The sequence below is a fragment of the Natrix helvetica genome, assembly GCF_964273705.1.
Source record: "Natrix helvetica genome assembly, chromosome: 2".
NCBI lineage: Eukaryota > Metazoa > Chordata > Lepidosauria > Squamata > Natricidae > Natrix > Natrix helvetica.
The window spans coordinates 274470523-274495938 of record NC_138552.1 but is presented as its reverse complement, the minus strand read 5'-3'; the positions used below and the strand labels follow the sequence as shown (position 1 = coordinate 274495938).

Sequence of the window (25416 nt, the reverse complement as noted above, 5' to 3'; positions counted from 1 at the left end):
TCATTTATCCTTGCTACTCCTGTTGTCACTTTGAACATGAGAGAACAAAGTAACATAGCCTTAGAGATCTGTGTGTGCGTGCGAGTTTGATTCTCTCCCTCTCTCTAATTCTCCCTCTCTCTAAGATTTCTTTTGTGTGGACTGTCTTTTCAGAGGAGTAAGCAGTGTTGTCCGTCGATGCATTCATAAAGTCACTCGACAAGAATACGCTGTTAAAATTATAGACATCACAGCTGGAAAGCTCTCCCCACAAGAAGTTCAGGAGCTGAGAGAAGCCACTCTGAAAGAAATCAGCATCCTCCAGAAAGTGTCTGGACATCCTAACATTAGTAAGTTAGATTTTGCTTCCAAATCACCCTAGTGGTACCATAGCAATAAACCAGTGAAGACAAACAAATTGAAACTACTATTGGCTGGGTTTGCATGATATGCGTAACCATCACCTTCTTCATATATATCTTGCAAACATAGTGATTATATGCTATTTAGAACATAGAGCATATGTTCCATTGGCTGGAAGGAACTTTGGAGATCTCCAGATAGCCTAGTCCAATTCCCTGCTCAAGCCCTTACCTTTCCGGACAAATGGCTGTTCAATCTGTTCTTGAAAACTTCCAGTGATGGAATTATCCCCAACTTCTGGAGGCATTCCACTGATTAATAGTTCTAGCTGTCAGGATTTTTTTCCTTAGTTCCAGATTGGATCTTTTTTTGATAAGTTTCCATCTGTTGCTTCTTGTCCTGCCCTCACAAATTGATCCTTTTTCTGTGTGACGGCCCTTCAAGTATTGGAAGATTGACTATTATGCCACCCTTAGTCCTTCTCTTTGTTAGATTTGACTTGTCTAGTTTCCTCAGGAGTTCATCATATGGTTTAGCCTCTTGATCAGGGGTGTCAAACTCGGCTCCCATGGGCCAGATGCGACATGTGCTGGCCCCGCCCCCACCTGGTTTAGCGAAAGGCAAAAAAGTCCCAATACGTCACGTGACAACGCTGTGATGACACGAATTTGACACCCCTGCTCTAGACTAATTTAATTTAATCAATATTCTTACAAATATATTTCTAATTTTGGTAGCCTCTACTATGTCACGTTCCGGCGTTCACGGTGCATACAAACAGAGATTCAGTTTGTTTGGTGAAAAACTTTTATCTCTATCTAACAAACTACGTGATAACCAGCACTAAAGGACAATGATACAAAGGTAATCAAATCCAAGTCAGTTCTAACCAAGTTAACACCATCACCCATATATATACTATTACCCCACCCAGCTCCACCCACAACTCCACCCAGATGACACCCACCCACCATCACCAATCACCATTACCCACACCTCCAGCCACACCCCCACTCAGTGTCATCATAGCCTCTTTCCTGGTTAGCCGCATCCGAGCAAAGAGCTACATCAGAGGAGGCAGTTGCACCCGAATAGAAGAGCCACATGCAGCTACAGGCTCAATCGATATCAGAGAGGCAACATCAACGTGGCAACATTGCATGGTGGGCATGGTGATGGACAGGGTCCCCCTGGATGGCAGCCTGAGGGCTGACATACTAATTTTTAAACAATTGAGAATCCAAAATCCTTCTGATCAACTAGAAAACCACCCAATCTGCCCTCCACTTTTGTTGTTTGAAAGTGGTTGATCTTTTCCATTTCAAACTTAAAGCTTAAAATACTTGCAAGAGTTTTCCTTCTTGGGATGTTCGGAGTTAAGGCTGTTCCCGGCGTCTTGCTCCGCTAAAACATTAGCGGAGGATCTCAAAAGACCGGAGAATGCAACAACTGCAAAGGGGGGCTCTCCTTGCCCGCACTCCAGAGGCTATAAATCCTTCTGGAGGGCTACACAAGTGGCTCTACCCGACAGCTGTATCTCTCCCTCATAAATTCCAAGAATTTAAGAGTATCCAAGGCATTAAAGATCTTAAAAAAACACCTCTACAGCCTATTGATTCGACAAGCTCAAAGAAAGCCTGCCCGCGACGTTCGTGGAACAACCGGAAGCCGATCTTTTCCATTTCAACCAGTGGTCAGATTATCCCCACTTCCCAGGGGTGGGTTCTTAACTGGTTTACTACCAATTTGCTCAGAGGCCATTTAGGATGTGAATTGCTGTGCATGCGCAGTTGGCTGAAAACTGTTCTGCGCATGCACAGAAACATGCCGGTGACGGCAGAAGAGACCAGGGAACCAGTTCAGGGGCATGGCAGCCTGGGTTGCTGTCGGTTCCAGTGACCCAGGCCCCATACCACTACCAGTTCAGCCAAACCAGTCTGAACCGGTAGGAACCCACCGCTGCCCCCTCCCCTTTTTCCCTTGCACTAGTTGGGATGGTATGTTTTGAATTTGCTGATGAATTAGCATTATTATAAGGGCAGAATATAATTTCAGGAGGAAGAGTGTATGTTTGGAAATTAGAGTGTCCAGTTAATGTTAGCTACAGTATTGCTAAATGTCTATGGAGATTCTCAGTTATCCCTGCCATGGTTGTCCCAAAGATGCTTTTGCCAAAGGCAACTGGACTTTTTTGTTTTTTTCCCTTGAAAACGTTTCGCTTCTCATCCAAGAAGCTGCTTCAGTTCTGAAGAAACTTCTTGGATGGGAAGTCAAATGCTTTCAAAGAAAAAAAAACAAGAAAGTCCCGTTTTAGATTGAAGTTGAATTTTGGAAAAAATACAGTATTGCTACTTTCTAGTACAGAAAACTATGGCCAAATTTATCATTCCTGTGCTGTTTGTAAAAAAAACATTGGCATCTTCTGGCATGGAAAGAATCCCAAACGTTCCTACACAGACATAAATGACAACAAGATCATCTCTCTCTCTCTCTCTCTCTCTCTCTCTCTCTCTCTCTCTCTCTCTCTCCTTCCCTCCCTCCCTCCCTCCCTCCCTCTCATTAATATATCCTACAGAGGATGAATTTTTTGTATTTTTTTCTTTCAATCAGGTTCCATCCTTCCTAGGTTGATCTTTATGTCTACAATGCAAGTTATGGCATTTGCATTTATTACAGCACTAATATTTCTAGCCTGCTCTATCCTCAAAGGCATAGAGAGGTATACACTAGAAAAACCAAAGGTCTAAAATTAACTGAACAAGAAATAATATACGTATATTATAATGGCATCAACCCAAATTTAAAATCTCCCAGAGCCAAGTTTTTGTATCATGAAATCATCATCATCATCATAAATGAATAAAGAATAAATGAATGGGCATTTTGTTCATAACGTGCCCCATGTAACAGTCATTGAAAATAAGAAAATCTGATTCACTGATCTTGCTACACCCAGTTGATGTTAGGACTGAGGAAAAGGAATCTGAAAAAAAAATCCCAGGATTTTTAGATTAAAGTTGAATGCTTATATATAAAAAAAGAAATCTGTCATTCTACTAATTGTGATTTAAGCCCTTCCAACAACACCTAAAGATCTTCCTCGGTATTGGTCATTTTGGATATCGGACTTGGATACACTAACTTTATATACACAAAAATGGGATTGCCTCTATCCTGCTGTCTTAATAATAATTTAATAATTCTTAGGTTCTTGATTAAGGTAAAGGTAAAGGTTCCCCTCACACATATGTGCTAGTCATTCCTGACTCTAGGGGGCAGTGCTCATCTCCATTTCAGAGCCGAAGAGCTAGCACTGTCTGAAGACGTCTCCGTGGTCATGTGGCTAGCATGACTAAATGCCAAAGGCGGACAGAACGCTGTTACCTTCCCAGCAAATGTGGTTCCTATTTTTCTACTTGCATTTTTACGTGCTTTCAAACTGCTAGGTTGGCAGAAACTGGGACAAGTAACGGGAGCTCACTCCGTTACGCGGCACTAGGGATTCGAACACCAAATTGCCGACCATTCTTGGTTAGAAGTGAATTGAATCTAATTATAGATTACTTGTATAATGATAAATAATCACAAATGTCTTTTCCTCCAATACAAAGAAAATGAGACAGAGACAATTCACAGGGAGATTCTTATGCATGTCTATTGAGCAATAAATCTTATTTGTATTTGCAGTGCACCATTCTGGTTTAACAATTGCTTGTTGAATAACCTTTCATTGATTGGATCCACCCAACTTCTTAGGCCATAGACCGAAGAAATCATCATGGCTTGGCAATGCAACATTTTACAAAGTCTCAGGTTCAGATTCTACTATTTTTTCAAAGCCAGTGATTTTAGAAAGCCACTAGTTGTCAAAGTGGAGAATGCTGGGATAGGTGAATTAATGACCCAGATCAAGATAAAAACTATGTGGACAGTCTCAGAGATGCCTAGCTGAAGATCCAGGGCATGCTGCAGGAAAGGCAGAACAGTCTGTGGGATTGTGCAATGAAGCCAGGGGTTTTCTGCTTCAGTGCCTTCCCATTCTTGCTCAGTTTTTAAGAAAATTTGTAATGTTTTTTCACATTCCTAAAATATCCCATTTTATTTCCAGTCCAGCTGAAGGACAGCTTTGAATCTCACACCTTTTTCTTCCTGGTGTTTGATCTGTAAGTACCAAAGTTCTTTTTTGGGGGGCCATTGGGAGGTGGAAGTATCAAATATGTTCTCCTAAAAGTGACTTTTTTAGGATAGATGATTGCCTTGTGCTTTCTATGTTCCTGGGAAGCAGTTTCACAGCTGTAGCTAGGAAAGTGATGTCAACCATCATATGCTGGCCAACTTGACTTGGCAAATGGATCATCTGTGTGGAAATATGCTCCTTGAGGTAGATCAACGTACTGCTTCAGAGGACACTTCTTAATAGAGCACATATTTACAAGTGTGGACTTTTCTATCATCAAATGCAGACTGCTAACTTGAGTGCCTTGAAAGAGGTTAAACAATTATTTTTATTATTATGGTTGGTTGCACAGTCAGTCGGCGGTTTAGACTGGATTTGACATTTTTATCCATCTATAAAGTCCTTCCCAAGAATCTGGGATAGACAGAGGTTTGTTGTTTCATGGTATTAAAGGTATCATTCAGTGGTGGTTTGCCAATTTTTTTACTACCGTTTTGGGCATGCGCAGGTGAGCGAAGCCTCCTGCCGCTGCTACTACCGGTTTGGCCAATCTGGGCCAAACCGGGAGTAACCCATCTCTGGTATCATTGCAAGACAAAAGCTGTTCCGGGTAAAAGCTGCCTTTTGCAATTGACTGGTGGTGTTTTTGTCAGTACTGACATGGTGTTCAAGGGATGCTCCACACATTTTGGGATTTGTACCCAAGGCACCTTATTACCATTGGTACTATCTTTGTTTTCTTTTACCATAGTCATTCTAATTCTGTTTGGAGGTATTTGCATTTTGTGATTGTCTTCAGTTCTTTTTCTTCTATTCTGCTGCCTCTAGGTACTTCCATATCCACTATCCAAACTTTCTGCCTTTCCTATTGGGGTGTTATTGGCAGGTGCTTGTCTGTTTGAACTGTAAAGACCCACCACCCTTTAGCTTCTTCATTTTCTATTACTTTGTATACTTTGTGGTGTTACCAGTTCTTGCTTTCAGGCAAATGGTACTTCTTGCAGATATTTCCTTTATTTATTTTTTTATTTAAAAGTGTCATGACTGTCCTTTTTTCCGCCACACAAAATAAGATGATGCCATCATGCACGTCACAGATAAGTAGTTTATCCACATTTCATGCAGGCAATGTGGTAATATAAATACAGCAAGAAGCCCTCACGGTTAAGTGAAATGCCCATGTCCAGGAGCAGTCTACCTCTTAGGCAAGTAAGAGGAGATGGTCATGCTGGCCAGTTTCTCAATTGCCTTGGACTGCTTGATAAAGGCCACAGTGTTTAGAGGCAGGGTGGCGCATGGTGACTCCAGCAAAAGACTTCTTGTGTTCTTCCCTCCCTCCATATATTGTAATTTGATATCTGTACCAGCTTGTTTAACCATTTGTGAAGGTCTCTGCTGATCTCAGGGCCATCTGTACCATCCACCAGCCCACCCACCAGGGACCAAAGCTGCCTGCAGCTGTCTCATCTTCCTGGTCCTGTATCATTAGCCTGCTCAGATTTCCACATAACCTTTGCTAAGGTCTTGGCGGTCACAGATCCACACTATTTTTAGGTATCCTGGACTTGTGTAATACTTTCACGGGTGTCTGTTTGGAACCGCTCTACCAGCATTACAGCTTCCATGGGGGGAGAAAGTCCCTAATTCAAATAAGTTGTTTAAAACAGATTGTTTGAGGACTCTTGCCAGTGAAAAACCTGATGGGCTAGAAAGGGATGTAACAACTGCTCTTAACATTAGAGAAGCTTGTAGAACTTTGATTTTTTTTAAGCAACTTGTAATGTTGACAATAACAGCATACATGAAATACTGTATTGTATAGAGAAGCTTGTAGAGCAGTGATTTTTTAAAAAGCAGGTTGTAAGGCAGACAATCACAGCATAAATGAAATATTTAAATCACCCTTCCTGATCCAGTGCCCTCCAGATGTGGAGATGATGTTTGGTGGCATCATTTCAACTAACACATTTTAACAGAATAACAGAGTTGGAAGGGTCCTTGGAGGTCTTCTAGTCTCAGGCAGGAAACCCTTTAATATTTCAGACACGTGGTTTCTCAATCTCTTCTTAAAAACCTCCAGTGTTGGAGCATCCATAAGTTCTGGAGGAAAATCATTCCACTGATTAATTGCTGTAACTGTAAGAAAATTTCTCCTTAGTTCTAAGTTGCTTCTCTCCTTGCTTAGTTTCCACCCATTGCTTCTTGTCCTGCTTTGGAGATGCTTTGGAGAATAGTTTGGAGAATGCCTGAGATATTGGAATACTGTTGCTATCATGTCAACCCCAGTCCTTCTTTTCATGAAACTAATCATACTCAATTCTGGCAACTGTTCTTCATATGATTTAGCCTCCAGTCCCCTAACCATCTTTGTTGCTCTTCTCTGCACTCTTTCTAGAATATCACCATCTTTTTTACATCATGGCGACCAAAGCGGGATGCAGTATTCCAAGTGTGGCCTTACCAAGGCATTATAAATTATAGGCATTATATTTTATTAAAAGGCATAATCTTTTGGGAGTTACAGCTGACATTTTCATATGGTACAGAGTGATTAAATTGATACAGGATATCCTTTAGGGTGAAGGGTGGGCTGAAAGAGAAGAAGCAAGAAGACAGATGGTTACAGTTTATGTGTGAGGCACATTATAAGTACCTTAGCAGCAGTGGTGGGTTTCAAATTTTTTTGGAACCTACTCTGTGGGTGTGGCCTCCTTTGTGGGAGTGGCTTGCCGGCCATGTGACCTGGTGGGAGTGGCTTGGCAGTCATGTGACCAGGTGGGCATGGCTAACTTGGAAAATGTGGTGAAACTCACTTAACGATGCTCTTGCTTAGCAACCAAAATTTTGGGCTCAATTGTGGTCATAAGTTCTTTTTCTTTCTTTCTTTCATCTCTCTCTCCCACTTTCTTTTTTTCTTTTTCTTTTTCTCTCTCTCTCTGGCTCTTTCTCTCTCTCTCCCTCTCTCCCTCTCTGTCTCCCTCTGTCATTTTCTCTGGGTGTCTATCTGTCTGTCTCTCTCTCTGTATCTCTGTCTCTCTCTCCTCCTTCCCCCATCTCTGTCACTCTGTGTGTGTGTGTCTGTCTGTCTCTCACTCACTCTGTGTGTGTGTGTGTGTGTGTGTGTCTGTCTCTGTCTCTCCCGCTGTCTCTCTCCCCTCCCTTCCTCTCTCTCTGTCACTCTGTGTATGTGGGTGTGTCTGTCTCTCACTCATTCACTTAATCACTCACTCTGTGTGTGTCTCTCTATCTTTCTCTCCCTCCCTCCCCCTCTCTGTCTCTCTCTGTGTGTGTGTTTGTGTGTCTGTCAGTCTCTCTGATTCCCTCCCTCACTCCCTCTCTCTCTCTCTCTGTCTGTCTGTCTCACTCACACACACACACTGTGGTCACCTTGTTGAGTGTTCCAATCACATTTGAAACACTCAACAACTGGCTTGCATTTATGGTATTTTGCAGCATTCTGCAGTCATAGGACCAAAATATATGCTTTTAACCATATATTTTGGTCCTATGACTGCAGAATGCTGCAAAATACCATAAATGCAGGCCAGTTGTTGAGTGTTTCAAATGTGATTGGAACACTCAACAAGGTGACCACAGTGTGTGTGTGTGTGTGAGTGAGACAGACAGACAGAGAGAGAGAGGAACAGAGAGGGAGTGAGAGAGGGAATCAGAGAGAGACTGACAGAGTCTGACAGAATCAGAGAGGTACTTTTAACTACCTGGCAGCGGCGTTTTTCCTTGGGGGGCTCCTCAGAACATCCTAAGACTTCGGAGGGAAGCCTCCAGCCCGGAGCAGGAGCAAAGCCCCTTTTCCAACTGGCCTTTCCTCGCTTGGAGGGCTTTGGAGGGAAGCTTCTGCATAAGCCCGGCCGAGTGACAACAAGTTCCCACCGTTACGAAGCCTCGGAGGCTGTAATTTTCTGAGCTGTGCGCGCCCGCCTGTTTTCCACGGCGTGGAGCAGCAGCGAGGTTTGTGTGGCCGGCAATCACTCCAAATGCCATCCGGGAAGACGAGGAACGTGAGGGGGGACCGTTGACGGCCTCCGCAATCATCGCTCGCCTCGCAGAGCCTCGCTGCTGCTCCACGCCGTGGAAAACAGGCGCGCGCGCACAGCTCAGAAAATTACAGCCTCCGAGACTTCGTAACGGCGGGAACTTGTTGTCACTCGGCCGGGCTTATGCAGAAGCTTCCCTCCGAAGCGTTCTGAGCCTCGGAGGCTGTAATTTTCTGAGCTGTGCGCGCGCGCCTGTTTTCCACGGCGTGGAGCAGCAGCGAGGCTCTGCGAGGCGAGCGATGATTGCGGAGGCCGTCAACGGTCCCCCCTCGCGTTCCTCGTCTTCCCGGATGGCATCCTGAGTCATTGCCGGCCTCGCAGAGCCTCGCTGCTGCTCCACGCCGTGGAAAACAGGCGCGCGCGCACAGCTCAGAAAATTACAGCCTCCGAGACTTCGTAACGGTGGGAACTTGTTGTCACTCGGCCGGGCTTATGCAGAAGCTTCCCTCCGAAGCGTTCTGAGCCTCGGAGGCTGTAATTTTCTGAGCTCTGCGCGCGCGCCTGTTTTCCACGGCGTGGAGCAGCAGCGAGGCTCTGCAAGGCGAGCGATGATTGCGGAGGCCGTCAACGGTCCCCCCTCGCGTTCCTCGTCTTCCCGGATGGCATCCTGAGTCATTGCCGGCCTCGCAGAGCCTCGCTGCTGCTCCACGCCGTGGAAAACAGGCGCGCGCGCACAGCTCAGAAAATTACAGCCTCCGAGACTTCGTAACGGTGGGAACTTGTTGTCACTCGGCCGGGCTTATGCAGAAGCTTCCCTCCGAAGCGTTCTGAGCCTCGGAGGCTGTAATTTTCTGAGCTGTGCGCGCGCGCCTGTTTTCCACGGCGTGGAGCAGCAGCGAGGCTCTGCGAGGCGAGCGATGATTGCGGAGGCCGTCAACGGTCCCCCCTCGCGTTCCTCGTCTTCCCGGATGGCATCCTGAGTCATTGGCGGCCTCGCAGAGCCTCGCTGCTGCTCCACGCCGTGAAAAACAGGCGCGCGCGCACAGCTCAGAAAATTACAGCCTCCGAGACTTCGTAACGGTGGGAACTTGTTGTCACTCGGCCGGGCTTATGCAGAAGCTTCCCTCCGAAGCGTTCTGAGCCTCGGAGGCTGTAATTTTCTGAGCTGTGCGCGCGCGCCTGTTTTCCATGGCGTGGAGCAGCAGCGAGGCTCTGCGAGGCGAGCGATGATTGCGGAGGCCGTCAACGGTCCCCCCTCGCGTTCCTCGTCTTCCCGGATGGCATCCTGAGTCATTGCCGGCCTCGCAGAGCCTCGCTGCTGCTCCACGCCGTGGAAAACAGGCGCGCGCGCACAGCTCAGAAAATTACAGCCTCCGAGACTTCGTAACGGTGGGAACTTGTTGTCACTCGGCCGGGCTTATGCAGAAGCTTCCCTCCGAAGCGTTCTGAGCCTCGGAGGCTGTAATTTTCTGAGCTCTGCGCGCGCGCCTGTTTTCCACGGCGTGGAGCAGCAGCGAGGCTCTGCAAGGCGAGCGATGATTGCGGAGGCCGTCAACGGTCCCCCCTCGCGTTCCTCGTCTTCCCGGATGGCATCCTGAGTCATTGCCGGCCTCGCAGAGCCTCGCTGCTGCTCCACGCCGTGGAAAACAGGCGCGCGCGCACAGCTCAGAAAATTACAGCCTCTGAGACTTCGTAACGGTGGGAACTTGTTGTCACTTGGCCGGGCTTATGCAGAAGCTTCCCTCCGAAGCGTTCTGAGCCTCGGAGGCTGTAATTTTCTGAGCTGTGCGCGCGCGCCTGTTTTCCACGGCGTGGAGCAGCAGCGAGGCTCTGCGAGGCGAGCGATGATTGCGGAGGCCGTCAACGGTCCCCCCTCGCGTTCCTCGTCTTCCCGGATGGCATCCTGAGTCATTGCCGGCCTCGCAGAGCCTCGCTGCTGCTCCACGCCGTGAAAAACAGGCGCGCGCGCACAGCTCAGAAAATTACAGCCTCCGAGACTTCGTAACGGTGGGAACTTGTTGTCACTCGGCCGGGCTTATGCAGAAGCTTCCCTCCGAAGCGTTCTGAGCCTCGGAGGCTGTAATTTTCTGAGCTGTGCGCGCGCGCCTGTTTTCCATGGCGTGGAGCAGCAGCGAGGCTCTGCGAGGCGAGCGATGATTGCGGAGGCCGTCAACGGTCCCCCCTCGCGTTCCTCGTCTTCCCGGATGGCATCCTGAGTCATTGCCGGCCTCGCAGAGCCTCGCTGCTGCTCCACGCCGTGGAAAACAGGCGCGCGCGCACAGCTCAGAAAATTACAGCCTCCGAGACTTCGTAACGGCGGGAACTTGTTGTCACTCACCCGGGCTTCTGCAGAAGCTTCCCTCCAAAGCCCTCCAAGCGAGGAAAGGCCAGTTGGGAAACGGGCCAGAAGACAAGGAATAGCAGTGGCGGCGGGGAGTCAGCCCCGATGCAAAAAAAACGCCAAGGGGGCGGGGCCGGAAATTACTTTCGGGTTCATTCTTCAACCGGTTCGCACGATCCGGTGCGATCCGGTAGAAACCCACCACTGCTTAGCAGTTAACAAATGCAATACATTAAAAACCTTTTATCTTTGTTTAGATCTTCCAAAATTGTCTGACACCTTTTGATGTATAGGTAGTCCGCAACTTACACCCATTCATTAAGTTTTATAATGCCTTGGTAAGGCCACACTTGGAATACTGCATTCATTCTGGTCTCCACGATGTAAAAAAGATGTGGAGACTCTAGAAAGAGTGCAGAGAAGAGCAACAAAGATGATTAGGGGACTGGAGATTAAAACATATGAAGAACAGTTGCAGGAACTGGGTATGTCTAGCTTAAGAGAAAGAAGGACTAGGGGAGACATGATAGCATTGTTCCAATATCTCAGGGGTTGCCACAAAGAAGAGGGAGTCAAACTATTCTCCAAGGCACCTGAGGGTAGAACAAGAAGCAATGGGTGGAAACTAATCAAGGAGAGAATCAACTTAGAACTGAGAAGAAATTTCCTGACAGTTAGAACAATTAATCAGTGGAACATCTTGCCTCCAGAAGTTGTGAATGCCGCAACACTGGAAGTCTTTAAGAAAATGTTGGATAGCCATCTGTCTGAAACGGTATAGGGTTTCCTGTCTAGGCAGGGGTTTGGACTAGAAGACCTGCAAAGTCCCTTCCAACTCTACTATTGTATTGTATTGTAAGTAACTATTCAAAGTTACAACAGTACTGAAAAAGTGACATGATTTTTTTCACATTTATAACCATTGCAGGATATCCATGGTCATGTGGCCAAAATTCAGCTGCTTGGCATGACAGTTGCATTGTCCAGGGGTCATGTGATTACTGTTTGTAATGTTCCTAGCCAACCTCTGACAAGCAAAGTCAATGTGGGAAGCCAGGTGTGTTTAATGGTCACAATTCACTTAACAACTGCAATGATTTGCCTAACAGCTATGGCCAGAAAGTTTATAAAATGGGGCAAAATTCACTTAACAACTGCCTTTAGCAGTAGAAATTTTGAGCTCAATTGTAGTCTTAAGTTGAGGACCATCTGTATTTAATTAAATTCCACAATCTCTCAGCTTTACAAAATCAAGGATCAGAGTCCTGATATTTGGCTACCATAGATCAGTGTTTCTCAACCTGTGTGGACTTCAGCTCCCAGAATTCCCCAGCCAGCATGTTGAAGTTGAAATCCACCGGAGGAGTTGAAGTCCGCACATTTGAAAGTTGCCAAGCTCGAGAAACAGTGGGATTGACAGCCACGTGCAAGACAGAAGCAGACATGTGGTATTGTGGGTCCATGTTTTATTTTTATGCCTTCCTTTGTTTTTAACATATTCTACATGTCTACATTTTCCCTTAAACAGAATGAAGAAAGGGGAGCTATTTGATTACCTTACAGAGAAGGTGACCTTAAGTGAGAAGGAAACTAGGTGAGCTGTTTCAACCAACCTACCAATTTCGTCATCTGTCGAAACATTTATTTTATTTTATTTATTTATTTCTTCAAGCATGTATTAGATAACAGACATAAGTATAAACATGATTATGAATACATGAAATGGATAGACATAAAATGGAGACAGTAGGATAGGGACAATAGGCACATTGGTGTGCTTATGCACGTCCCTTACAGACCTCTTAGGAATGGGGTGAGGTCGACAGTAGACAGTCTAAGTTTAAAGTGGGGGTTGGGGGGTTGAGGAAGAAACCACAGAATCAGGCATTCCAGGCGTTGACCACTCTGTTGCTGAACTCGTATTTTCTGCAATCAACTTTGAAGCGGTTTACATTAAATTTGCATCTATTGTGTGCTGGTGTATTTTTTTTTTTTTAAACAAAGTTTTATTGGTTTTTTGGTGTTTTACAAAAGGAAAAGGTATGGGGAAAGTTACAAATTGTGGCAGCCGCAAACTGCGGTTGGTATACCCCCCCTCCAGACTCATGGTGTACATTTGCATAGCATTCAAATATTACATAATAACATATAGTCAGTGTGGTAGATTCATTAGTAATTTCAATCAATTTATGTCATGTGGATTTTCACTTATTTGTGTGATCTGAGCTTTCTTGATGTCGCCCCATCTCCCCCTGTTGGCAGTGCTCCGGCCCCTCCCGTGTCTTGTGCATCTACTGGGATGTCTTCTGGTTTTTCTAGGAGTAATTTATTTTTTTCCATAAAGGCCTGCGCCTCTATGGGTGTATTAATTCTGACCCTTGTCTCCTCCCAGAATATTAACATACCTTCAGGCAGCAACCAACGAAACCACACCCCCTTCTGGTATAATTTATTCGCCAGTTGCGAATAATATTTTCTTTTCTCCCTCACTTTCTTGGGGATCTGTTTCAGTATGGTTATCTCCTTATCTTTGTGTATCAGGGCTTGTCCCCTTTGTGTATTCAGAATTTCATCTCTTGTGCTTTTCCTAAAAAAGGGACTGGATCTCTTGGAGCAGGGGGCGGCTGAGATGAGGGGGGGGGGGTGGAGGACGTGCAAAAGGGAAACAAAGAGCTTGACACCCAACAAATGAAAATAGAGTTTGAGAGAATGTCCTTCTATCTTAGGTTTCAGAATGTGATGGAGACAGATGATGAAAACATTAGGGACATCATGACAACTATCTTGGCTGAGTATACTCAGAAAGAAAAACAACAGATGGGGTGGGAAATAGACCTGGTTTATAGAGTGAACTCCGCATATGCTAGAACACACAATGTCCCCAGGGAGGTACACATTAAATTTCTTAGTGTGCTGGTGTATTGTTGTGGTTGAAGCTGAAGTAGTCATTGACAGGTAGGACGTTGTAGCAGATAATTTTATGTACTACGCCTAGATCAGACCGAAGACGGTGTAGTTCTAAGTTGTTTAAGCCCAAAATTTCAAGTCTGGTGGCATAAGGTATTCTGTTGCAAGCAGAGGAGCAGAGGACTCTTCTCATGGAACTTCCCACATGGAACTTCCCACCTCTTTCATAAAAGGGTCTCCTGCAAGTTAGTGAAATACATGGTGTAATTGATTGTACAGATTAGCTGTGACTAAAATCTCATTGGTTGATTAAGTTTAGCAATCTTAACCTAGATTCTGTACTGTACTGTATTGTGATTCACCTCAGCCATAGCTTAGTGTATTTGAAGTACTTTGAGACATGTACAAAATGTTTTATTCTCTCTACTTCAGTGTTTCTCAACCTTGCTAACTTAAAGATCTGTGGACTTCAACCCCCAGAATTCCTCAGCCAGCATAAGGAATTCTTGGAGTGGAAGCCCACCTATCTTAAAATTGGCAAGAATGAGAAATACTGCTCTATTTGCTAGCCATAAGCAACTCATTTGCCTTCCCATTTAATACAGGGATTTCAAACATTTACAAGAGGTGCTCAGAGTGAAATTCAGTTTGAGATGCTATACCAGAGATGACGAATCTATGGCACGCATGCCACAAGTGGCACGCGGAGCCATTTGTCAGGGCACGCGAGGGCTGCCCTGTCAGCTGGCCAGCGCGCATGTGCACGCTGGCCAGCTGAGTTCACCTTTTTAAAAGCTATTTTTCACCTTCCCCAGGCTCCAGAGGCTTTATAGGAGCCTGGGGAGGGCGAAAAGAGCCTCCCCCACCCCCCGGAGGCCCTCCGGAGGCTTCAGGGACCGTCCGGAGGCTTCCCTGAAGCCTTTGGAGCGCTTAAAACGACCCTCCGAGCAAACCGGAAGTGAGTTCCGGGTTGCTCGGAGGGTCGTTTTAAGCGTTCCAAAGGCTTCAGGGACCATCCAGAGGCTTCCCTGATGCCTTCGGAGTGCTTAAAACCACCCTCCAAGCAAACTGTAAGTGACTTCCGGGTTGCTCGGAGGGTGGTTTTAAGCGCTCCGAAGGCTTCAGGGACCGTCCGAGGCTTCCCTGATGCCTTCGGAGCGCTTAAAACGACCCTCCGAGCAACCCAGAAGTCACTTCCGGTTTGCTCAGAGGGTGGTTTTAAGCGCTCCGAAGGCTTCAGGGAAGCCTCCGGACGGTCCCTGAAGCCTCCAGAGGGCCTCCGGGGGGGGCGGGGAAGGCTCTTTTCGCCCTCCCCAGGCTCCTATAAAGCCTCTGGAGCCTGGGGAGGGCGAAAAAAGCATGTAAAAATGGGGGGGTTGCGCGTTGTGCGCGCATTCGCACTGGGGGGGTTGCGCGTTGTGCGTGCATTCGCACTGGGGGGTCGCGCGTTGCCTAATGGGTGCGGCACGCCCGCACACGACCCCCCTGCGTCCCCCCTTGTGGCACGCGAGCCAAAAAAGGTTCGCCATTGCTGTGCTATACTAATGGATTTCTGCATTAGGCGAGGGTTAAACTACCATGTTTCCCGAAAATAAGACAGTGTCTTATTTTCTTTTGATCCCCGAAATAAGCGCTTGGCCTTATTTTCGGGGAGGTCTTACTATTTTTGAGGTGTAGGAGGTGGCGAGTGTGATCACCACATGGCTGCAGCTGTGTTGCAATATTTTCAGGAGAGCTTATTTTCGAGGGAGGGTTTTATTTTAGCGCATGCGCTCAAAAGCCCGATTGGGCTTATTATCCAGGGAGTTCTTATTTTCAGGGAAACAGGGTAGATGTTCTCCTTCTAGAATCTAGACCTTACAATTCAATACTATAATTCTATGAAACCACATTATAGGATTTGTTGCATCTCTTTACTGCCCTCTAGTGGTTGTCTAGAATTGGGCAGGCAGTCCAGATTGGGTAGCCCTGATGATATAATCCCCAAATGCAAATACAGTATCCTTCATTTACACCTGATGATTGTGAGATCAAAACCCCTCAACCTGACATGCTCGTGTGTTAGAGATTTATTTTATTTATTATTATTTATTATTCACACTTATAGACCGCCCCCTCTCCCGGAGAGGACTCGGGGCGGTGTACAGTCACTAAAATACGTTGTAAAATACATACATAAAACAATTAAATTAAATACGTAGGTGAAGGAGGTTGTGAGACTGTAATAGAATAATAAATATAATACGTTAAAAACCTATTAAAACCCCAAACCCAATTAAAATAAATAAATCCCGGGAGGTAAAACTAAGAGAGTGCCAGGCCAGCTGATTGAAATAGGTGAGTCTTTAACTTTTGCCGGAAGGAACGGAGGTCGGTGGTAGTTCGAATGTCTGGGGGGAGGTCATTCCAGAGGGTTGGGCCCATCACAGAGAAGGATCTACTCCTAGGTGTCGCCCGCTGACATTGCCTAGCAGACGGCACCAGGAGGAGCCCCTCCCTGTGTGAGCGGATAGGTCGCAGGGACGTGTGTGGTAGGATGCGATCCTGCAGATAACTAGGTCCTCTGCCATGGAGCGCTTTAAAGATGGTGATCAATACCTTGAAACGCACCCGGGAGGCCACAGGTAGCCAGTGCAGCTCGCGCAGGAGAGGTGTTACGTGGGAGTAACGAGTACTTCCCATAATAACCCGCGCGGCTGCGTTCTGAACTAGCTGCAGTCTCCGGATGCGTCCCAAGGGAAGCCCCATGTAGAGGGCATTGCAGTAGTCCAGGCGAGACGTCACCAGCGCATGAGTGACCGTGCGCAGGGCACTCCGGTCCAGTAGGGGGCGCAATTGGCGCACCAGGCGAACCTGGTGGAATGCCCCCCTTGCCACGGCTGCCACATGGTCCTCCATTGACAGCCGGGCATCAAGGAGGACACCCAAATTGCGCGCCCGCTCCACAGGGGACAACTGTTCGCCCCCTATGGCCAGCGATGGAGTCAGCTGGCTGAACCGAGGTGCCGGCAACCACAGCCACTCGGTCTTGGAGGGGTTGAGTTTGAGTCTGTTGTCCCCCATCCAGACCCCGACGGCTTCCAAACACCGGGACATCACTTCGACAGCCTCGTTGGGGTGGTTTGGGGTTGAAATATACAGCTGAGTATCATCAGCGTAGAGATGGTACTCAACCCCAAAACCACGGATGATCTCACCCAGCGGCTTCACATATGCGTTGAACAGGAGAGGCGAGAGGACCGACCCCTGTGGCACCCCACAAGTGAGTGGCCTCAGGGACGACCTCTGTCCCCCTGTCAACACACATTGCTTCCGGTCTGAGAGGTAGGAGCCGAACCACCGCAAAACGGTGCCTCCGACTCCCATCCCCTCCAACCGGCGCAATAGGATACCATGGTCGATGGTATCAAAAGCCGCCGAGAGGTCTAATAGGACCAGGATAGAGGAGCAACCCCTATCTCTGGCCCTCCAGAGGTCATCGACCAACGCGACCAAGGCTGTCTCGGTGCTGTGCCCGGGTCGGAAGCCGGACTGGCGTGGGTCTAGATAATCGGATTCGTCTAGGTGTCGTGGGAGCTGCTGCGCCACCACATTCTCAACAACCTTCGCCACAAAGGGGAGGTTGGAGACTGGACGATAGTTAGCTAGCTCCATTGGGTCGAGCGAAGGCCTCTTGAGCAAGGGTCTCACCACCGCCTCTTTCAAGGCGGTTGGTAAGTATCCCTCACCCAATGATGCGCTCACCAGGCCCAGGAGCCAGCCTCGTATCACCTCCCAGGCTGCCAGTACCAGCCAGGAGGGGCACGGGTCCGTTAAACAAGTGGTGGGTCGCAGCCGTCCACGCAACCTGTCCAAATCCTCGGGGGCAACAGAGTCAAACTCCTCCCAGAATGGTCTCTCAAGACTCACTGTTGGCGGCTCGTCTGGTCCACTGACGGAGGTCCACCCGCTCCGGATCTGATCGATTTTGTCCTGAAGATATTCCCCAAACTCCTCTGCTCTACCCTGTAAGGGTGTCTCCCGCGCCCTCTGCGATAAAAGGGAGCGAGTCACCCTAAACAGGGCGGCAGGGCGGTTATCCGCGGACGCAATAAGAGCAGCACAATGTCTACGTTTGGCCGCTCTTATTGCCACAAGGTAAGTCCGCAAATAGGCTCTTACCTGTGTTCGGTCAGATTCGGAGCGTGAGGACCTCCACCTGCTCTCTAGACGTCTCCTGTGGCGCTTCATCACCCTAAGCTCCTCAGTGAACCAAGGAGCCCGGGTGGGTCGATGCCGCAGGAGAGGTCGCAAAGGCGCAACCCGGTCCAAGGCCCCAGTCGTCGCCCTATTCCAGGCAGTCACTAGGTCCTCGGAGCGGGAGCGGGACAAGGCTACAGGAATTGGCCCAAGCTCCGTCTGGAATCTATCAGATTCCATCAGGTGCCTGGGGCGGTACCAGTTTATAGAGTTTGGTTCCGCCTCCTCGCGGTGGGGGATAGCCTTCTTCCAAGACATCTGAAAATTAGGGAAGACCATCTAAATATGATCAATGGGCAATGCCAGGAACCAAGCATGGGTCCTTGGCATGGGTATAAAAATGTCTGCCTTTTCTTCCGGATATTTGCTCATTTAAAAAGAGCCACGGTGCTGCAGTGGTTAGAATGAGTACTGCAGGCTACTTCTGCTGACTGCCGGCTGCCTGCGATTTGGCAGATAGAATCTCATCAGGCTCAAGGTTGACTCAGCCTTCCATCCTTCCGAGGTGGGTAAAATGAGGACCCAGATTGTTGGGAGCAGTGGCGTAGCGTGGGGGGTGCAGGGGGGGCCGGCCGCACCTGGCGCAACATCTGGGGGGGCGCCCTGACTCACCCTGCGCCGCCCTTTGCCGGACTGTGGCCGTCTCTTTCCTCCCGAGGAGGAGCTCGAAGGGCACCTGAAGGGAAGCAGGTGCCGCGGGGGTGGGAGGCGCACCAGGGGCTTCGGGAAGGCGCCGGCTTCCCGGGGCGCTCCAGGCGGAGCCGAAGGAGAGCGGCGCTGCGCTGCGCTCCGTCTGCCCGCCGCTGCAACGCCACCGCGTCCTCCCGCTCCGCCTGGAGCGCCCCGGGAAGCCGGCGCCTTCCCGAAGCCCCCGGTGCGCCTCCCACCCCCGCGGCACCTGCTTCCCTTCAGTCGAGCCTTTTCCCGCTGCCCTTCGAGCTCCTCCTCGGGAGGAAGGCAGGAGGCCAGCATGGAGAGCCTCACTTGACTGATGCCGACCCAGGGGCAGCTGCAGTCGGGCCGCCCTCGCTTTAGGGGGCGCAAATTACTTGCCTTGCCCCGGGTGCTGACAACCCACGCTACGCCACTGGTTGGGAGTAACGTGCTGACTCTGTAAACAAGAGGGCTGTAAAAGCATTGTAAAGCGATATATAGATCAAAGTGCTATTGCTATTTAACCAACCAGATCCTTTTCTCCCTGTAGGAAAATCATGCGTGCTCTTTTGGAAGTGATTCAATTCCTCCATGCCTTGAACATTGTCCACAGAGATCTCAAGCCAGAGAACATCCTGCTGGATGACGACATGAACATCAGACTCACTGACTTTGGCTTCTCATGTCAGCTGCAGGAAAATGAAAAACTCAAAGGTGGCCTGTCCATCTTGGGCAGAGATTTTAAGGGAGGGCTCTGAATTGGTGGCCTGCCTGTGGTCATGAAGCTTAGGAACGTAGCTATCTAAGGAGAGAACTACAATGAATCAGCTGTAGCATGTTATATGAATCAAACCAGCCATAGCATGTTATATGAATTCCACTATCACAATTTGCTAACTCTGGATATTAAAGCTTTGCATATTGCAGTGGACTTAGACAACTGCAAATCATTAAGTAAGCCATGGAAACCTAGGGTTTAATACAATGTGTAAATAATTTTCTACATTGACTGAAGGCACTTCTTCAGGATTCCACACAAGGTTATGTCTTAGGCAGAAATTGAATTAGGGATATTTTACAGACAGACAATTTGCTCAATTGCTATTCATAAATTATAGGATCCTATAATGCCTAGTTCCTGAGTTTAATTGGTTTTGGCTCAAAGTTGACTCAGCCTTCTATCCTTTCAAGGTCATTAAAATAAGGACCCAGATTTTTGGGAGAAATATGCTGAATCTGTAGGTAATGCTGTAAAGCACTACGGAGCAGTATACAAGTACTATTGCTAGTGCTCTCTTGAACCATAAGGTAGCCAACTGGTTTAGGAATATCTGACATGCCAAACCACCAAGGAAAACTAAGGCTTATACATTGTGTGAATGCAGCTGTGAGTCTTTTATCTTATCTGACTGAAGCTACCCCTATTTCCTTTAACTCCAGGAATCCAGCAAGACTTGTATCTCCAGAAACAAGGTCACCAAAGTTTCAGTCAACATTTTGTATTGCTTTTCTTGCAGAGATCTGTGGTACTCCTGGCTACTTGGCTCCTGAAATACTAGAATGTTCCATGGATTCAGATCATCCAGGTTATGGGAAGGAAATTGACATGTAAGCAAGATTGCGTGGCAAGTTCACTCATTATCCTAAGCCACAATTTGGGTTATTTGGGTTTAAGCAAATGGTATGTAATTTTTGGATATTCAGAGGATGTGGCACAATCAATGATATGTGAACAGCATATATAATTATTTGTAACTAACAATAACAATATATGGTATAATTGCTGTGTAGATAAAACCACAAGGATCATTAGTCTGTTTAAATCTTTACTACCCTGTTTCCCTGAAAATAAGACCTCCCTGGATAATAAGCCCAATCGGGCTTTTGATCATATGCGCTAAAATAAGCCCTCCCCCCAAAATAAGCCCTCCCCGAAAATATTGCAAAACAGCAGCAGCCATGAGGTGACCACACTCGCTGCCTCCTGCACCTCAAAAATAATAAGACCTCCCTGAAAATAAGGCCAAGCGCTTATTTTGGGGGTCAAAAGAAAATAAGACCCCATTTTATTTTCTGGAAAATGCAGTACCTACTGAGGGCTGGAAAAGAACACAGAAAAATCTCTCTGTCCTGCTGCAACGAAGTTGTTCTCCAACAACCTGCTTGTTCATATGCAGGCAATCTTTTGAGCTAATCTGGAGAAGGCTGACACTGTATGGGGTAGCTTAGGAAACAAATTCAGATTTGGTCAGTGAATGTTTTGTTTCCCTGGGTTTAAAATATTCTGGTGCTAACCCAGTGGACAAACATCAGTCTTCAAAAATGTTCAGTCTATCCTGCGGATGGTTTCCTTTTTTTCAGGTGGAGTGCTGGAGTCATCATGTACACCTTGCTGGCCGGATCTCCTCCTTTCTGGCACCGGAAGCAGATGCTGATGTTAAGAATGATCATGAATGGAGATTACAAATTTGGGTCTCCAGAGTGGGATGACCAATCAGATACAGTCAAAGACTTGGTAGGTAACTTTCACCTGGGTGAATCCAGAAGCTCTTGGAGAAAAATAAAAATGCTGGGTAGGGAAAGATCAAAGTAATTGGAACACCTGATGATTAAGAAATTAACCCTAACACCAAAAATACAGTACTTGGTTGGGCCCAATTGGAAAATGGTTCCCCTTTGTTTCTTGGTGTTCATTTTCCTGTGTAATGGGATTGTATGGAGGGTCCTCTGAATAATTAGTATTAACCAGTGCTAGACCCGTTGTGTTTTCCCACTGCATTCAGAAAAGCAATGCCTCGGCTTCTCAGATACAACTCTGTTCTTCTGCCTGCAGATTGCCCACTGTTTAGTGGTGAAGCCGCAGAATCGTTTCACTGTGCAGGATGCCCTCACCCACCCCTTCTTCCAGCAGTACATGGTGGAAGAAGTCCGGCACTTCAGCCCCTTCCGGAAATTCCGGGTATCCCTAATTGCAAAGAATTCTGGGAAAGGGGTGGCCATTTTTCTCAGTAATAGCCAAGGATGGGGCGGTGGGGGGGGGAGGATTCAACAAAGTCAAGATGATTACAATTGAAACGGTGCCCTTTTCTCTCTCTGCCATGCATGTAAAATAGATATGGGCTTAGATTGTGCGATTCCTCCCCAATATCTTTACTTTTTTGATCTGCCCCATGGATGTGCCTGATGCTGACTCTGATCAAGGGTTCTTTTCAGGTGGGAAAGGGGGAAGCTAAGTCAGGGGTTGTTGTGGGACCTGCATGTGTCATGCTGCTGAGCTGTGGATCCTAACCAAACAAGATATGTTCAGACAACATGCTCAATCATTGCAAATTTCCTTAGTTTTGGTTCATGGGATTGTGGAAGTTTGTGATTTATTCAGCACATGAATTAGGCTTGGGTATCTTGCCCAAAATTGGTAAATAGCAATATATTAATATATATTAAACATAACCTATATTAACTGTGTTGCCATATATGAAACAAAACTCAGGTTAGGGACAGATTGTCACGGTCAAAAATCTATCTCTGTGGTTGCCGAGTTAACAGCAACTTGAACAAGTTGAACAATTTGTATCCATCCATCATTCCAGTCCATTTATCCCAGTCATGGGTTTCCTCCCACCAGGTTTCTGTAATGGCAACTATGTCATATCTGCCCTGGTGTACTATTGCTTCTAGTTCACTCTGTTTGTTTCCCAAGCTTTGAGCATTTGTATATAAGCACTAGCCGATAACCCAGCATTGCCTGGGTATTTATTTATAGTGGGGAAAAGTCCGGACCAAACGTAATTTCTAATGTTGGATTTTCCCCCTTGCCAGAGGGAGCCCCCTTGTGGAGTACTGTGAAGCCATTACCATGGCAACTCCACTGTGCTGTATAGTAGAAGCCATTGTACGGCAAAACAGTAGAATCCATTTAAGGCACAACAGGCTGTATCTTAACAGAACACCCACTCTGAGGGTTTTTAGGGATATCTCCCTCCCCCAATATTTGTTTCCAGAGAGTAAGTCATCTATGTACCAAGTTTGGTTGAAATTGCTCAAAGTATTCCTAGAACATTCACACAGACACACAGGCATATATATACTCTCTGGAAACAAATATTGGGGGGGGGGGGAGATATATAAAAGACCTTTATGCCTGTCCATGGGTATGTTTCCTAATTGATGTTTGAATTTTTCTTTCTTTTCATCACTCCCTACCTCATGCTTAGATTTTTCTTGGAATTTGTGGTTGGTTTTGTGTTCTAGAGGTTACAAAGATTGGTCACCCTCCCCTCCCTCCGATTTAAGTTTAAAGCTTTTCTTGATGGCGCATAAACAAACTAGGCTCAAATGGGGGTGGGTAATTGTTGACACTGGTTTTATGAAACTCAAACCATTGTTTAGCATGTTTTAGGATTCCAGTTATCACATTCAAAAGCAGTGGTGTTTATTTATTTGAGCATAGCATATTGCGTGAATATACCAGCACTGATACCGTGTTTCCCCGAAAATATGACCTATCCCGAAAGTAAGTCCTAGCTTGATTTTTACACACGTGCCCAATATAATCCCCCCCCCCAAATAAGACCTAATCCACTGTCCATTCCAGGGTGCACGGGTAAAAATTAAGCTAGGGTGGGGATGAGGGGTGGGGAGCTGTCCTAATACTTACCTTCAGACAGCTAGGCCTCGCACATCCCAACACTTGCCTTGCTGGCCCATTTGTTCTGCAGCTGGCAAGGCTTTCCTGAAGGCCTCTGCATCCGATAACAGAACTCCAGATCAATAGGGAGCTCTCTTATTCACTGCACAGAGGCCTTCAGGGAAGCCTTGCCAGCCATAGAATTCCTGAAGGCCTCTGACAGCAAAAAAGAGGCCGGGGGTGACCTGAAGCCTTTTTTAGTGGCAAGAAAATATAAGACAAGGTCTTATTTTTGGGAAAACACAGGAAATTAACTTGAATTTAATATGCTATGTGAACCCTACTACAAACTAAGAGGTGAAGAATTGAACCAAAAGCACTCTGTATATAAAAACAACCCCTTTTTATTGGCGGTGGCCCATTCCTGGTGAATTAATGCATCCTTTGAAAAGAAAAGAATCACAAACTAATCAGATATACTTTAAAGAAGATGCCAGTTCTAACAAGCGTCTCTTCCCAGGTCATCTGCCTGACTGTCCTGGCCTCAGTGCGCATCTACCTCACCTACCGCAACATCAAGCCGATCACCCAGGATGTGCTGCAGCGCGACCCATACGGGCTGAAGCCAGTCCGCAAAATGATTGATGCTTGCGCCTTCCGGATCTATGGCCATTGGGTGAAGAAAGGACAAGCTCAAAACAGAGCTGCCCTCTTTGAAAACACTCCCAAAGCCATCCTGTTCAGCTTGGCTGCCGAAGAGGAACTTCTCTGATTCCCAAAATCTCCAGGAAGAAAGCAGTTCAAACAGCCTTTGGCATCTTCCTGATTGGGCTGAGCAGGGTCCCAACACATGTGTAGACTTCAACCCCCACAATTCTCCAGCCAGCAAAGATGGAAATGAAATAGCAAAGTATAAAGCCTAATACAGACCAGAATGCCTTTTTATTAAGTGCATTATTATTGTTATTGGTTGCAATGAGCCAGATGTTTAGACTGGATCGGGTATTTTTGTTTACTAGGTACAGGTAGCCTTCGACTTATAACCATTCAATAATACAATACAATAGTAGAGTTGGAAGGGACCTTGGAGGTCTTCTAGTCCAAACCCCTGCCTAGGCAGGAAACCCTATACCGTTCCAGACAAATGGCTATCCAACATCTTCTTAAAGACTTCATTTAAGCAACTGTTTGAAGTTATAACAGAACGGAAAAAAGTGACTTGCAAAAAAGTGACTGGCACTTTCAACCATCATAATATGCCTAAACTCAAGTGATCAAAATTCCAGCGCTTGTTTTGTATTCATTCTAGCCACCCACTTTGGATAGTGAGATGGGCGGTATATAAATTTAATAAATTAATAAAATTTAATAAATAAACTTATGATGGTTGCAGCATAGCCAGGTTACATGATAACCAATTCCAGTCAGTTTTCAAAAAGCAAACTCAATGGAGGAAGCCCGGTTCATTTAAGACAGGGGTGTCCAAACTTGGGAACTTTAAGACTTGTGGACTTCAACTCCCAGAATTCCCCAGCTGGCTGGGGAATTCTGGGAGTTGAAGTCCACAAGTCTTAAAGTTCCCAAGTTTGGACACCCCTGATTTAAGAACTGCCGTGATTTGCTTTTAACGATGGCAAAAAAGTAAAACCGGGCATGACTCGCTTAACAACCACGTTGCTTAGCAATGGAAATTCTGGTCTTAATTGTGATCATAAGTTGAGGACTACCTGCATTATTTCTGAAACCTGTGAGATCTAAGGATAAATGTAAAGCTCTGGAATGCGAAATCATGCTGCTAATTCCCATCCGCGAAGGTTTTTCTCCCACTCCGAATGGTTTTTAAAAGTCATGGGATGAAATATTCAACAGGGACCTTTTTCCAATCAGCAAAGAAGTCGTCCCTCATCCCAGACTGTGTCGCTGCTTTGAGGCTGAAAACTTCCCTTAGAAAGAGATTCACAAGCTTTTGTAATTGTTTTGAGGCTGCCAATCCCTTCCTTAGATGGTGTTAAAAAAAGAGGTGGACAAATTTATTATAAATACATGGATCCTCCGTGTTCAGCACAGTCTATCTTATTTATTTTTTGAAAGGAAACATCGGAGAAAGTGGGGATTTCTGCTTCTGGGCTTCCCT

At 46.7% G+C, this 25416-nt stretch overlaps 1 protein-coding gene across 1 annotated transcript in view; it reads left to right on the top strand.

Annotated features, from left to right (window-relative positions):
• The window catches only part of PHKG1 (phosphorylase kinase catalytic subunit gamma 1), a 29186-nt gene extending 4981 nt beyond the window's left edge, over positions 1 to 24205 (top strand). Inside the window, exons 3-10 of the mRNA XM_081940380.1 lie at positions 154 to 329; positions 4451 to 4505; positions 12384 to 12449; positions 19206 to 19369; positions 20173 to 20263; positions 21017 to 21170; positions 21489 to 21614; positions 23803 to 24205. Coding sequence (XP_081796506.1) covers positions 154 to 329; positions 4451 to 4505; positions 12384 to 12449; positions 19206 to 19369; positions 20173 to 20263; positions 21017 to 21170; positions 21489 to 21614; positions 23803 to 24054 — 1084 coding nt within the window. The 3' untranslated portion in view covers positions 24055 to 24205. The remainder of the gene's footprint in view (positions 1 to 153; positions 330 to 4450; positions 4506 to 12383; positions 12450 to 19205; positions 19370 to 20172; positions 20264 to 21016; positions 21171 to 21488; positions 21615 to 23802) is intronic.
• Positions 24206 to 25416: the final 1211 nt, after the last annotated feature.